The 15,377-nt window shown below is 38.6% G+C and overlaps 1 protein-coding gene across 6 annotated transcripts in view; it reads right to left on the bottom strand.

The window, feature by feature from the left end:
• The window catches only part of myt1lb (myelin transcription factor 1-like, b), a 93,741-nt gene that overhangs the window by 19,337 nt on the left and 59,027 nt on the right, over positions 1–15,377 (bottom strand). For all 6 annotated transcript variants that reach the window (XM_057343829.1, XM_057343827.1, XM_057343826.1 and 3 more), the window contains 5 exons: positions 12,552–13,553; positions 9,400–9,534; positions 6,352–6,442; positions 2,275–2,382; positions 1,746–1,963 (listed from right to left, as the gene is read on the bottom strand). In XM_057343829.1, the coding sequence (XP_057199812.1) occupies positions 1,746–1,963; positions 2,275–2,382; positions 6,352–6,442; positions 9,400–9,534; positions 12,552–13,553 (1,554 nt within the window). The remainder of the gene's footprint in view (positions 1–1,745; positions 1,964–2,274; positions 2,383–6,351; positions 6,443–9,399; positions 9,535–12,551; positions 13,554–15,377) is intronic.

Below are 15,377 nucleotides of genomic sequence, written 5' to 3'. Positions count from 1 at the left end.
CAATAACACATTTTTTTCTAATAAAATAATTTTCATGATATGATTTAACAGAGGTAAATGACAAATATTAACCATTTATGCTGTTTATATTGCTTGTGATTGGGATATATTGATGTGTAAAAAATTGTTACTAAACATAAATGACAGTATTACATGCATTTTTAGGTGGGTACCCTGAACTAGACCCATGTACACCATTTTAAGGTTAAGTCATTTTGCTTCCGAAGTAAATGCATCTTCATTTAAGAAGGTTTAGATATTTGTACTGTAAAACGAGACAAAATACAAAAGAAAATCTTTTTTTTTAAGGGTACGTTATTCCCATAATGCAATGCAACATTAAGTTTCAGACAACACAATCTACATAAAACTATTACAAGGTGGCTTATTCGTACAATCGATCTCATTTGTATGTTTTGGTACAATCTGATTTTGCACCAGTGATGGTGCGATTTAGAGGCGGGGTTAGGGGTGGGTCTTCATTATAGCTTTTTTCTAAAAATCGTACGTTTTTGTATGATTTCCGTCACACAAATTCATATGAAATAAATAGTCACCTGTAAAATAGTTACAAAATCATGTGAGATCAGTCTGTAGACCGTAGACAAAGAGGCAACTAGTCTTCAATTCAGCTACTGACATATCTGTATCGCCATCGGTTGACCATTGGAAACGTCCGTGACTAATTGTACGTATCTCACGTGGCTAAGCAATAATTAGTTTTTCTTGTCTGTCCTAATATGACACACTCTCCTCTGCGAAGGGACGGTTAGGAACGCATGTCATACCGAGCAGTCTGTTGTCAAATCCCTGTAGTATGAACATGCTTTAAATGTATTATTATGAGGCGACTGTGAGAGACAGAGAGACTTTCTGCAGTTTGACAAAAGACACAATAAGCCACAACCACCAGCTGGGCATCAAAGTGGCATCTCCCACCGGGCGTCCTGCTGCCATGACGCTGTCTCGCTCTCTTTCAATTTCCCCTTCACTTTTACTCTCTCTATCTCTCATTAAAGCGTGGCCGGGGTTCTCGCTGTTATCCGCACAGAATAACAATTAGCAGCAGCCCTAAATCTAGACCTGATGCGCTTCAGCAACCTCATTCATTATGCATATCTCTCTACATCATTTCCATACATTTCCATACTTCAGATATAAAGATCTCGGAGGCATTTTTGAAAACGTTTATTTCCGACCCACCATTCATCTTGCAATGAAACTTTGTTGGATGGATTATTATGAATCAATAGATAAATCAACATGACTGAGGAGAATTTCAAAACCTGGGGCTGGATTCACAAAAATGTTCTTAAGACAAAAATCCTGAATGTAATTAGCAAAAACAAAATAAAAGTTCTTAAAAGTTTTTTTTTTTTTTAAGAATAAAATGATTATGTGATTAAAGTGATTATAGGAGCCTGCTCATGAGTCACAATAAATGTATCTGTGTGTGTGTGAGAAAAGTGCTAAAATTAAACTAAGATTAACATGTAAACCTAAAAATAGCTCATTTGAAATATGAATAAAACTACAATAAAACTAAAAACAAAACCATAAAAATTTGAATTCTCTTTCATTTTATTTTTGGAACAACCTTTAGCTCTATTCATTTAAACAGCCAAAATTAGGATTTAAGAAGTAAGAGTAGTTGAGATTCATTTTCTTATTAACAATGTTTTGTAAATCCAGCTCCAGAGTTTGTAATGGATTCACTAAAGCTCATGTCATGGTTTTAGTCTTACCATCATCACTTTTAGGCAGCGTGTCTCGCCCGTGGAGTTTGGGTGCAGCGGTGTGCCGTTTGTTGTAGACGTTGTTGTTGTCAAAGTTGTTGTAGTCGAAGTTGGTTTTGGAGTATTTCTCCAGCTCTTTGGCCAGGTTGGAGCGTGGAGTTGTCGTAGGGACATTATTCTTATAACCGTACTGTGGAATCTCCAACTGTTTTACAAAACACATGGGCCTGGAATGGAAATGACCAGTGAGCTATTTAATGACAGTATGAATAAACAGATGCTTTCAAAACTTTCGCTTCGGGAATTAAAACATCCAAACCAGCCAAACAGATGCAGATAAAACCTTTTGATACATACTGGGGCGCTTTTGAGTACCATTGTCATTTTTCCTACTATGGTAGTCAATGGGGTCTATGGATGAATGTTAAGTATGTTCAATCTAAACTAAAAACGCAGATCACATCCCTGGGAATTCTCCCGTTGTGTTGGGCTTGAGAAACACCTGCGTATCTGTGGGAACAGCAGATGTGTAGATTACCTCAGGACCCGGTCTGAACCCTGGCCGGATTTGGTTCCGTCACAGGTCTGGTGTTTCTCATGGGCTTTGGCCAGTTTCTCCGCAGCTGCTATCGGGCAGCCTGACAAGCTGAAGGAGCAGAGAGATATGTGAAGGGCGTGACTTTTGCAAAGAGAATATGTGACCAATCACAAGTGTATTTGGACAACAAAACAAACATCAACAAAAGGTATATTAGGAACGTTGCACAACATTTGTTAGGGTTAAAATGTAAACAAAAAATAATTAAAGAGACAGTTCACCCAAAAATGAAAATTCTGTCATCATTTACTCGCCTTTGAGTTATGTATACATTTCTGTATACATATTTGGAAAAATGCCTTTAACCAAACAGTTCTTGGACCCCATTGACTACCATAAGATATTTTGAAGAATGTAGGGCAGCAAAGAGTTCTGGGGCACTTTTGAATACCATTGTCATTTTTCCTACTATGGTAGTCAAAGGGGTCCGAGAACTGTTTGGTCACAAGCATTTGTCCAAATATGTTCCTCTGTGAGAGAAGTGGAGCGATGTGTCGCTCCGCTCAATATTTCGCTCAATGACTGTGCGCTTCACTCAGTTGCTCACGGACCAAGCAAACGCTCCGCTCATGTTACGCTCAAGCTCACCGGTAAACCAAATCCCACTCCGACATAAAATGTGTCTTTTTTAGTTTATAATAAACTTCTTGAATAAAAATCTCAGTTTATGTAGTAGGCTGATAAATAGCAGTGTTTCAGTCCATTCTGACATCACAGCCAATATTTTTAGTCACTTTTTATTTGAAGACTGCGTAAAATAACTATATAATCTGTCAAACGATTAATCGCGATTAATCGCATCCAGAATAAAAGTTTGTGTTTACATAATATATATCTGTGTACTGTGCATAATAATTTTTTAGTTATTAACACATACACATACATGTATATATTTAAGTAAAGTCTAAAAATTAATAAACATTTATATATAATTTCAATTATTAGTAAATATAAATAAATACATGTACATATTTCCTAAATATGTATTCTTGTGTATGTGTTTGTATTTATAAATACAAAATTAATATGCACAGTACACAGACATATATTATGTAAACACAAACTTTTATTCTGGATGCGATTAATCGCGATTAATCGTTTGACAGCCCTAATAATAACTGATAGCTGCCATAGTGCAACATTCAATATAAACGCATAAAAGATGAAATGCACTATATGAACACCATTATTATTACTGCCGTTAATAAAAGAAACACGTTCTAAAGAAAAATAGACCAAAACAAGGGGAAATGCGGTCTTAAAACCTCAAACCTCAATCGTTACAGCATTTTAGAATTTATTTTTAGAAACTTGGACAAAGTAGCTGCGTTTTAGTTCGAAGGCTGCGTCCTCCGGAGATCACATTTGTCAGCCGCATATGACATCGTTTATTCAGGTTTTATTTAAAAAAAGCAACTGTTAAATTGGGTAAGTGACACTGCAATGATTACTTCTTACGAGAAATAAATATTAATTTTAAAATGTTTTTTAACTGAAATGAGCCAGTATCAAACCTCTGGTCGCCCGCGCACCTCCACAAACGGATGAGGCGTTGCGCTATTATTCAGGCTTCAGGCTCATGCGGTGTACATGGGACAACAATCCAGCAGCAAAAAGCAAATCACCAAGAGGGCTGAGCGAGCGACTCTGAGCATATTGAGCGGGCGGAGCGGAATTTTCAGAAAGGTGCTCTCCGCTCCGCGAGAAATATTAATGCTCTGCTTCGCTCACATGCTCTGGTGTTCAACCAAAAAAAGAAATGTATACAGGTTTGGAAGAACTAGAGAATGAGTAATTCATGAGTTCACTTTTGGGTGAACTATCCCTTTAATGTGATCAACATCAGCTGTAGTTTCCACTGGGGCAATAGACATTTGTAAGTGTCATTAGTAAAATAGTGTTTAGTGTTTTGCTGGAAACGTGAGCCCTTGGTTTGATATTTTGTAACATACAGTGATGCTCATTCATTAGAAGCATGTCTTATAAGTCAACATTTTAGGATATTGTACCCTCTGCTGTTTTTATACCAATATAATTACTATTAGCCATTCCTGGTTGATGGTTTTTGACAAATATTTAAAAAATGAAACGTATATAAAGGAGCTTGTGACTAAACCTCGTAACTTGTAAGGGATAATGTACATTGCAGAAATAATCCCAGACAGTGTGATCAGGAAGGAACACTGAAGGGGCTTATTTGGCGATAACAGCCGGCTGCTTGTACATTATCCCGCTTATTACACGGCTACTTGCCACATGAGAAAAAAACTGGATATATAATGTGAATTTGAAATATTTTATTAGCTCATTTTTACCGAATGCAGACCTTCCACGAGGAAAAGCCATTTAGTTTCAGTTTTAAAGTAAGAAACGACGTTCAAACGTCACGAACAGGCAAATTGGTTTAATCATTTGTAAATATATAATATAATGTCATATATGTTATTAAAAGACATATTTATAATTCATTTTTGTGTAATATTAAACTGCCCCTCTCAAAATGATTTGCAGCATCCGGGTTACAGGATGTTATTAGTTTTGAGCGGTTGTTATTTGAAAATAACAACCCTTGGAATGTCGTGACTGGCCAATCAGAATCAAGCATTCAAATGAGCCGTGTAATAAGGATCAATAACACCTCATAAACCCACCCCGCCACTATTGTAAATGAAGTGCTGCACACGATTTTTATTTGTTTATACTTTTGAATGATTTTTACTACATAGTTATCGTGGCCAAAATAACTCATTATAATTATATTAACATGATATTTATTGAAATGTTTTTTTTTAAGAAATGAAAAACGCTATTAGTCAAATTAGCCATTATGGCTACAACATTTCATAGGTGCTGAATTATTTACGATATTGAATGTGTAGTATTAACACAATACCGATAATTGCGAGTTATTATATCACGGTTATTGACAATACCGGTATATTGTGACACCCTTAGTCTGACCATATACAAATCCACAATATCAACGCTGACAACAAAGTTCCTGAAAAGTGGCACTTTTGGACATTTCTGCCTGACAATATACCGCATCAAGTCTTAAAGGAGTAGTTCACTATAAAATTCAATTTTCATAATAATACGTGAAGTCATGGAGGCAGTGCAAGCCATGTATTAATATTTAAAAAGTATACATTTTTTAGTTTTCATGGAAAATTACTAATCATTTCGTAAGACAACCCCCTTATTCATCGGCTGGTGTCGTGTAGAGCCTTTTGAAGCTGCGATGAAACTGAAATTTGGACCTTAACCAACAGCCCCCCGGATAAGAACCCTGGAAAGCTTTCCTCAAAAGCCTCAATTTGTTTTCAACAGAAAAAAACACACGGACGGCTTGTAATGACATGTGGGTAAATGATCATGAAATTGTAATTTTATAGTGAACTACTCCTTTAAGATGCTGATGGGAAAAATAAAACATATGTAATGCTCAGAGGAGAGATGAAGGGCTGCAGTAGGTGACAGTGTGTGTGTGCGACAGTGTTCAAAGTGTTCATGACATGAATCAAGCTGCCAGGGTGCTATTGGGCCAGAGGAAATGTATTTTCACTCTTGCAAGTACAAGCAAGGTGTGTGTGTGTGTGTGTGGTTCAGGGTTCTGTGTTAGCCGTCTGGAGTGGGCTTCATCCCCTGGCGAGGTGTCAGTGATGTGCTAATAGCTGATGCTCCCTACAGCAGCTGCTGAGAGCTTTGCTATGGCACCCTCCCAAAATATCTGCATGTGAGGAGAGCGTAAGACTGATTTAATCAGCCTAATGAAATCCACACTCAAACCTTTCAACACGAACAGTGTCTAAAAGGTCCTGAAACATCAATGATGTAATGCAACTTGAACATTCTAAGCCGATTCACACCTCCGTCTTGTACCGTTAGTGCAGCTTTAAGAGCTTTAATAAATAGAGATCATGTGAAAGAGAAAATACACAGCACACTGTAAGAAATAAAGACGTTAATAATAAATATACCACTGGCTAAGGGCGGTCCAGATGGAGGGAAACTCACCTCCTGTGAGAGTTCCGGTTGCTGTTGACGTGACCCCGGCCCGTGCAGCCAGGCGTAGGACACTTAAGAACATTTTCATACATTGCAAGAACTTGACGGCAGGCGAGAGGAAACAGGGTGGAAGATTAAGAGTTAGAGGTCCACGGTTAGTGATCTACATTAGTGTGAAACACTGTCATTATCAGCAGCGTGCTCAAAATGAGGAGAACTGCTAATGGAAGAACGCTTGCATGCACATGCACCATGCAGCGTGAGACATGCCACAAATGAGACACAAATACTTTCTACTAGAGATGCACCGATATATCGGCCAAAAATCGGTATCGGTCGATAAAAGCAATTTTTGACACTATCGGCCGATAGATTAAAAACAGTCGATGATCAGGGCGGATATATCCTGTCAATCAAAAGAGGACAGGAATATTCTATGAATTTGTGCTCTGTATATAGAAAATGTTAAGAAACATCACCAGTTTGAAATGGACTATATCTCTTTCCTGGCCAGCGTTTTTTTAGATTCAGAACGATGATATAAACATACACACGAGTATTTACTGCTTGTGGATCTGTATATGCTGTATTGTTTTATAAGGTGGGTAACATCGCCATCTACTGCATAATAGCGGAAACACAGATTGCTGTAAAATCTTGTCTTTGGCAGGGAAAGAGTTAATAGTCATTACATGAGTTAATAACATTCAGAAAGTTAAGAAATATAAGAGAGAAATTTTGTGTCGGTGCATCTCTACTTTCTACTCAATTCGCTGTTTTGCGTTTCATGATATTGGCATTTTTTGCTGGTAGTTTGCGTCGCGATGTTTAAGATTTATGGCTTTTAGTCCAGGTTTAATACCTTTGAATCCATATGCTAGTGAACTCGAAAGAGTCGATAAAATCAACTTTTTGTTGAATTACATACTGAAAATGTGGAAATGTCTTACTCGCTCTTCCTTTTCTTGCCTTCAGGGCCAGAAAGCTATCAGATATCATTCAGCAGTTACACTCGACTACTAAGTAAGTATATTTCACTTATACTGTAGGTATGTTAGTCCATGTCATATTTCTAAGCGCTGTCTACTGTAAAATATTGGAGCTAATACCAAACCATACAATGGCTGTTCATCAGACCACTTGCGTCAGGGGTAGAGAGGACAGGAAGAGGTCGGTAGATCTGTGCTCTGTGCTCATCTTCATCATTATCACCTCTATAAACACTCTCCTTCATCTTTAACACACCCTGACATGTTCATTACTGAACAGCGGACAGGCTCTGCTACGTCATTTGACTTACTGCACATGACGCACTTCATCCTGCAATCTGAAACAATCTTTGTGTGTGAAAGCAAGGAAAGCATGTTGGATTCTACTGAAGAACTGTACACAAAGTAGGGCTATCTAACGACTAATCACAATTAATCGCATCCAGAATAAAAGTTTGTGTTTACATAATATATCTGTGTACTGTGCACATTCATTTTGTACTTATAAACACATTAACATACACTTGTGTGTATATATATATATATATATATATATATATTATATACTGTATATAGATTTATAGTTATTTATATTTACTAACTGAAACTATATATAATATTTATTAATTTTTATAATTTTATGAAATATATGCATGTATGTGTATGCGTTTATGAATACAAAATGACTATGCACAGTACACAAACGTATATTATGTAAACACAAACTTTTATTCTGGATGTGATTAATCGCGATTAATCGTTTGACAGCCCTAACACAAAGATAGCATGCCATTCTAGAATTTTTACATTTGATTTTATATTTTAGGAAAATAAAAAAGTGCTTGATTACGTAGTTCTGAGTGGTTGCCAAGGTGTTGCTATGCAGTTGCTAAGGTGCTCTGGAGTAGATTACTAATCAGAATATTGGATCTACAATAAACCAACAGAAAATGGTTCAAAATTCTCTTTCGACGTTTATGTCAAAGACCATCGCTGTGTAATAAACCTTTTGATTTCCTTTTAATGTGTGACGAACTTCATTTTTAATTTGCAAATCCTAATAATAAAGAATAAGCAGGTGTGTCAAAAACGTAACCATTTCAAGAGAGGCTGAGATCCTCAAAATTGGCATAATAAAAGTTGAGGTTCTTCTACTGGTCTAGGAAAGGATGAAATAACAGACACTAAATGACTCGGCTTAACAATCCCGATGGATCTCTCAGTAACTACGTGTCATAGCACAAACTAAAGTGATAGTCATGTAAAAATGCCCTTTCTCTCATGCCATCTGGATGCGGTAAAAGCAAATGTTTGTGTTAACTCATTTCAGTCTGTTGTCAAAGCCGTCAGTTGGTTCGATTGCCATCTGGTCCGTTTGTGAATAAAAAAAAAAACGTGTGCACATTTCTTTAAGCATTTTAACGGATCACATAAAAGACGGTTTAATGGAAGAGATGCACAAGGTGAATGAGAGGAAATCATAGCAAACGTCTCGCCCGTCCTCTTTCATCAGATTATAATTATTACAGTTTATTCAACTGGATTTAATTGAGCATCTAAAACAAAATGAGAAATCTAGGCAGCTTATTGAAGTGGCCTCCATTAGAATACCATCAACAGAAACAATAAATTCACGCATTCATGCGTGTGTCTGTGATATTGAGATCGCCGTTACTCCTTTACTCCAGGTCTGTACGTGAAAAAATGTGAAATTTCAAATAAAAAACGTCATCTACATTCATTTTAGTGACTGGGAACACTGCAACACATACCGTTATTGTCTGCTGGTGTGGACGCTATATTTAAGTTAGCGCTATATTTAGTGTCATAATGTGAACGCCCCTTTAGTCCGATTTATGTGCATATCTAGGGTCTACTGCAGAACAGCAGTTTGATTTGTTTTATAATGTGTAGGACAACAGCATGCAAAATGAACCGAAGAATGTGCACCTCAGTCTCACAAAGACAACCACAGACACATACAGTCAACCAATGCATATCATAGAAACTGAACAGCAGAAGCGAGCACATGTGGCACAGATGTTTAGAAAGACACTCGTGTGCTTACTCTCCGGTGGGACTCTGTCTTTATGAGGGCATCCAGACAGGCTGCGATGGTGAGGGTACAAGCCGGTCACGTGACCCGTGCCGTCACAGCCAGGCGTTGGGCACCGACTCTCTTTCTTCCCTGACCTTGAAGAATCTACGCAAACACATACACACACATGCAGAATAAATGATTCTGAATATAAATTGAATATTGATGATAATATTGATGTTGTCACAGGCATTTGACATATTAATATCAGTGTGCTGTGATGTGTACTCTTCAGAGACAGAGTGTCTTTTGTTTGTATGTAACATTTAGGGTACATTTAAAATCAATGTATTACACATTAAACACCTATATAAATAACTATAATAAGTGGAAAAGTGTGCATCATTTATTTCCCTTTTTCTATCAACATATACTACTAGTCAAAAGCATACAGTCAAAATAAATGTTTGCATACAAAAAAAAAATGTTTTGCCAAATGTAGGTAATAGGCTCTCAAAAATGATGAGTTGGACAACCCCAACTGTTAAAATCAACCTTAAAAATGTCCATATTTGACCCACCTATGGAATAAAACAACCCAACATTTTAAGGAGCCTCTTTCAAACACGACTTGTGTCCTGATGGACCTATAATAACCTGTGTAACATGATTCTTGGAAACTGCATGAAGTCATATAATCAGATTGGAGTTGAGTTGTGATGGGCATCTGAGCGCTGAAACGGTGGTTGCACTCTGCTGGCTCCTATGACTTTCTTTATGGCTTCCAACCCATTAATGCATCTTACCTTCATACTCTGTGAATGCCATATAGCTGTGACCCTTTGCCCTTGTTTATATCTGCTTCAATTTAGTATATTGGACACAGCTCTCAATGACCACGTTTACACGGACAACAATAATCCGATATTAACACTATTAAGACAATACTCTGATTAAGAATGGAATTCTGGAGTTTTCTGTTATTCAAAAATGTGGAGGAAAGTAAAAATAAAGAATTAACAACTTTTACAGCAGTGTAAAAATTGTGATTTATGTGCCTTAAGAATTCATGTGATTTCGTGAGATTCTACTTAGCACGATCTGCTTTCGCACCAGTGATGGCTAATTTGAGGGCTTCATTATTGGTTTTTATCTAATAATTTTTGTACGACTCACATAGTATAAATTAGGGCGGTTAAACAATTAAACGCGATTATTCGCATCTACAACAAAAGTTTGTGTTTACATAACATACTGTATGTCTGTGTGCTGTGCTTCCATATATGTACAAATACAAAATTAATATGCACAGTACGCAGACATACAGTATATTATGTAAACATAAACTTTTATTCTGGATGCGATTAATCGTGATTAATTGTTTAACAGCCCTAGTATGAATTCAAATGTATTAGCCACCTCCTACAATAGCTGCAAATTCCTATGAGATCAAGCCGATCACTGTGCTTCTGGCGAGAGAGCACCGGGCGAGCGGAATACATATTAGAAAGTGCTGGATATTGATTGTGGCTCTGGACGAGTCATGCTTTGCATAGCAAATGGCCCCCATTACCATAGCGTCTGGGGATAATTAATGTGCAGTCAGTGGTCCTGCCGTTTGTTATCGGTCATACTGATACTGTTCAATTTCCATCTCCGCCTTGTGCCTTCTTTAAGGAGGAGCTCCTTCCATAACTGTCAGACCTCCTCACTTTTTATAAATCATAATGCCTCCTGGTTAGGCAGCCTGTGCTGCTATCTCTGCCTTGGCGAGATGTTATCACCGTGTAATGGCCGAGCGTCCCTCATTATTCTGCCATTAGACAGACAGCGTCTGACCAAACGTCCTTTGGCGGGCGCTGTCAGTCGCTCTTCGTCTTGAGAGACATTATGAAAGTTTTAAAGGAATACTTAATAAAAACATGCAAATTCTGTCATCATTAAATCACTTTGCTGGATGTTGAATGCCTGGGTTGTCAAGTCATTTGGTGTCATTGATTGTCCAACCTGCCGCAATGCATCTTACGTGGCAAGTTTGAATGGCCACATGAGATCTGAGAGCTTCAATGATATTCAGTAAATAATGACCTGAGGAAAACTTGCTATGTAGCACACCAGTACAATGGACTAATTGTATGAAGCATGTGGATGAGTACATGATGATTTTTATTCCCATATCAATATCATTTACCAATATCAAATGAACATGACACAATCAGCCTCATTTCAGAGGAATTCATAACTATTGTACGTGTCTAATCTTTAAGAAATCTATAAGAAAAACGCCCCACCCCTCATTGCCGTAACAATCAGCCCCGGGCCCATATGCAAACGGGCCCCCCTCTGTCCGTTCGCGATCGGCCCCAGTATACCTGGATGCGGGCCCCCGATCCCCCCGGGCCCATATGCACCTGCATACCCAGACGCTACGCCACTGACACCCCAAAGCTAAATGTCAGATCGTACAAGTTCATACGAATTAGCCACCTTGTAAAATAATTACACATTTCTGAGATATTGTGCTGGTAATAAAATGAATTATTCATTATGCAAATTGAGCATAAAAAATATTTTTGGAATGCAATAATCTCAAATGGGGTTCCATGATCCCCAGAGGAACACAAATAAACCAGGAATCTCTTTGGAAAGAGCATCACTGTCTCATATCCTATCTTATTTTTTCATGCAGTGTTTCCCCGGATGACGTCCAATGCTTCGTTTATAAATAGGCCATACGAGCGCAGGCTGTGTCCCTTGGATGAGATTTGCTGTTCTCCCAGCCGTGCAGATTGTTATTACTTATGCCTGACAAGCTTAGCCTGTGATGTGGCCATGCTGGCCTTTCTGAGCAACATTAATCCACTGCTGTTTGCACCGCAGGGATGGAGATGTTTGAGAAAGCTTGTCCCAGGGTCACTGTGGTTTTCTCTCAGAGCGAGTGCACTGGACTTATCCACTTCAACTGACCTTTCTGTAACGGGCATGCTAAAGGAGTACGGTGGGATTGTTTTGTTATTAAAGATTATACGGTGAAAGTACTGGCAGATTCTAAACCGAAGACGTAAGAAAGCAATTCCAGTTTCGCAGCGTCTATCAGTAACTGTTGTGAACCTATGATAATTCAATAATGAACAGCACAGTGTGTTGAGTCATACTGCATAATTATGCAAATATGACATTACCTTTAAGGTAGAAGGTCTTCTTTAATCCATCATGGTGCAGACGGGCCTTGCGTTCCTCTGCGCAGCTGTGCCGTAAGCCGTCCTCATGTAAATGCAGTCTGTGTCTCCTGGCTGCCTCCGAGGCCATCTTCTCCCGCATGGCCTTGCTCCGCTCGGTTTCCAGCGCTATGGCCTTCTCCAGAAGCGACAAGTTACCCTTGGTCATGTCAAACCCTTCATCCGACGCTATGGACGTGGTGTCTTCATCGCAGTCCTGAAAGCTCTTGTGCTCTTCGGCACAGCTGGAGAAAGTCTTGGAGCGAGGGCTGAGCTGCTCCTCAAGCTTCATCAGGTTAACCATGTCCGAGTAGTTGCGCTCTAGGATGCGGCGTTCCTCAGGGTTCTGTTGTTGGTCCTCCTGATGAATCTGCTGACTGTTGTTGAGACGATCGGTCGGCTTGGTCTCGCTTAACTTGCGCGCCAAGTCGAAGCACTGGTTGCGAAGACACTCCAGACTGCTCAAACAAACTTCCTCATCGCTCTTATCCGCCATCTGACCATTAGTGTTTGGTCTGCCCTGCCCGCAACTCATGTTTCCAGTGAGTCCATTTCCGTTGTTCTCCTCTCCGCTGTCCTGATAGTCCCTCCCGTGGAGGTTGTCTAAGAGCGTAACTCCGTGACCCTGCGCCAGGAGCTTAAGAGAGTCCACCGTCTCTCTAACTACATCACTGTTGACGTCTAGACTCAGCTCGCTCTTCCTCAACCCCTCCTCACCTTCCTCGTCCTCCTCTTCATAATCATCTTCATCCTCTTCATCTTCATAGTCTTCCTCTTCGGCACTGTTCGAGGAGTTGCTGTTCATCTCTGACTCAGTCATGGCCCGGTAAGCAGCATCTTCAGCAATCTTGCCGAGGTTCAGCAGAGATTTGGCCACCAGTTCATCGTAGTTTTCATATTCGTCGTTGTTGTTATCGTCTTTCTCCATGGCGGGGATCGGTTTACCACGATTAGTTTCATAACTCTCTGCAAAAGACAAACGAATAATTTACATCTAATTGAAAGACTTAAAGACTGAATTAATATTTTATCCCTTTTAGGTGCTTCAAAGTTTACCATTAAAAAACAATAGGCACAGACAAGTTTTATTTTTGTCTTCCAAGGATTTGTCTACCAAGTTGTCACCTATAAAAAGCACCACAAATTCATTACTTAGATTCTAATTTATGTCATATGCTGTCTGTGTAGGCAGTCACCCTTAGTGGGTTTAGTGGGTTTTGAGACACAGTCAATATTTTAGATAAGGAGTACAGAGGACAGGGTTAATGCCAGTACGTGTGAGAGCTTGATTCTTAATTAGACTGGAAGGCTCTGTCACATCTGATTGGAGAGAGCTTTGTCCTGCCATGTGTGGCCTGCTGATATGTCTGAAGACGGTGAGACATGTCTGAGATACATCACACGCCTCTTCCCTTATTGAGCGGACATTCACCCATGACCACAAATGACCTACCTGCTCAAAGAAATAATGAGGCATTCTGTAGGATGCTGCCTCATCATAAACACAAGTCTCTTTATGTCACCATTAAAATGGCGTCATCTGTACTTTTAATCTAATCTGCGTAACATACAACCCATGACCGCTTCTTAAAGATGCCTTATTGTCAGAATTCTCAGAATCTAATGGGCTGCTCACACTATCCTAATCTTACCACACCTTGGCAGGCATGTTTGTGACCTCAAGCCTTGTTCGATTGACTAGTGTGAGAGCTCTGAACTGTGCTCGAGAGCAGGTTCACTAACCGTGCCCTGGCCCACTTTAAGAGGTGGGCTCTGGCATGGTTTGGCTAGGAAAAGCATGGAAGGGACGGTGTGATCGCAAACCGGACAATTGCGCTCAGGCACGGTTTAGGGCATCTGTGCCTAGTGTTTCAGAGAAACTCTGAAATCTCTAAGCTATTCACTGTTTCCAAAAAATACTCATAAAAATCGCAGAGTGATATGCTGTTTTCACACCAGGCTCATTATGCTTTTATTCCAGAGCCTGGCATCTTTTCTTCCTTAGTTTGGCTTGTTTAGGAATCTGTGTGTTAAGAAATGTTGCAACAATGTAACATTGTTTCTGAACAATCATACTATGATTTGATTGGCTGAATTTGTTTTATTTTTAAACGTTTTAATTTCATTTTTACCATAAAGTTATAACTAAAAAATTTAAACTTCAAATTAATTTTATTAAGTGTGTCTAAGCAAAGTTCAGGTATATTTTAAGTATACAGTAGTTAATGTAGTACTAGTAATTGTATTATTTCAATACTATTTAATTGCCCCTCAACTGACCCGTTTTTAGTTTATAAATGTGTACTTGTATGTGTACTTTAAGTATAACAGTAGTACAGTGAGTACAAACTGTTTTTCCAGAAAAGTACATAAAAAGTAGACTGAACATATCTTTAAAAATACTTATAATAACAATTATTAAAAGTAGAAAGCAGACTAAAAGTAAAGAGTAGATTAAAAGAAATATACTCATAGTGCATTTTGAAAACATACTTTTCCGTAAGGGTATTATATTTAAATGAGATGTTTTAATTTGAATTTTACTTCTTTAAATTTAGTTAGTCAGTAGTATAGCTGTTATGTATAGCATAAACAACATCTGCCAAGTCGCAGCGCTCAAAGTTCGCAGAAAAGGAAGATATGTTCTTTAACAGAAATTTCTTTTTAAAGACTACTGCAACACATACTTTAAGCGGCAGACCAATCATGAAATACTGGCTCGGCTTGACCAATCAGAGCTCAGCTTGACCAATCAGGAACTCAACAGCCTGTTTTCTGAGAATCGAGATG

This window comes from Triplophysa rosa, linkage group LG10, assembly GCF_024868665.1.
Source record: "Triplophysa rosa linkage group LG10, Trosa_1v2, whole genome shotgun sequence".
Taxonomy (NCBI): Eukaryota; Metazoa; Chordata; class Actinopteri; order Cypriniformes; family Nemacheilidae; genus Triplophysa; species Triplophysa rosa.
Note: the sequence above shows the minus strand (reverse complement) of the source record. Positions and strands in the feature narration are given on the sequence as shown.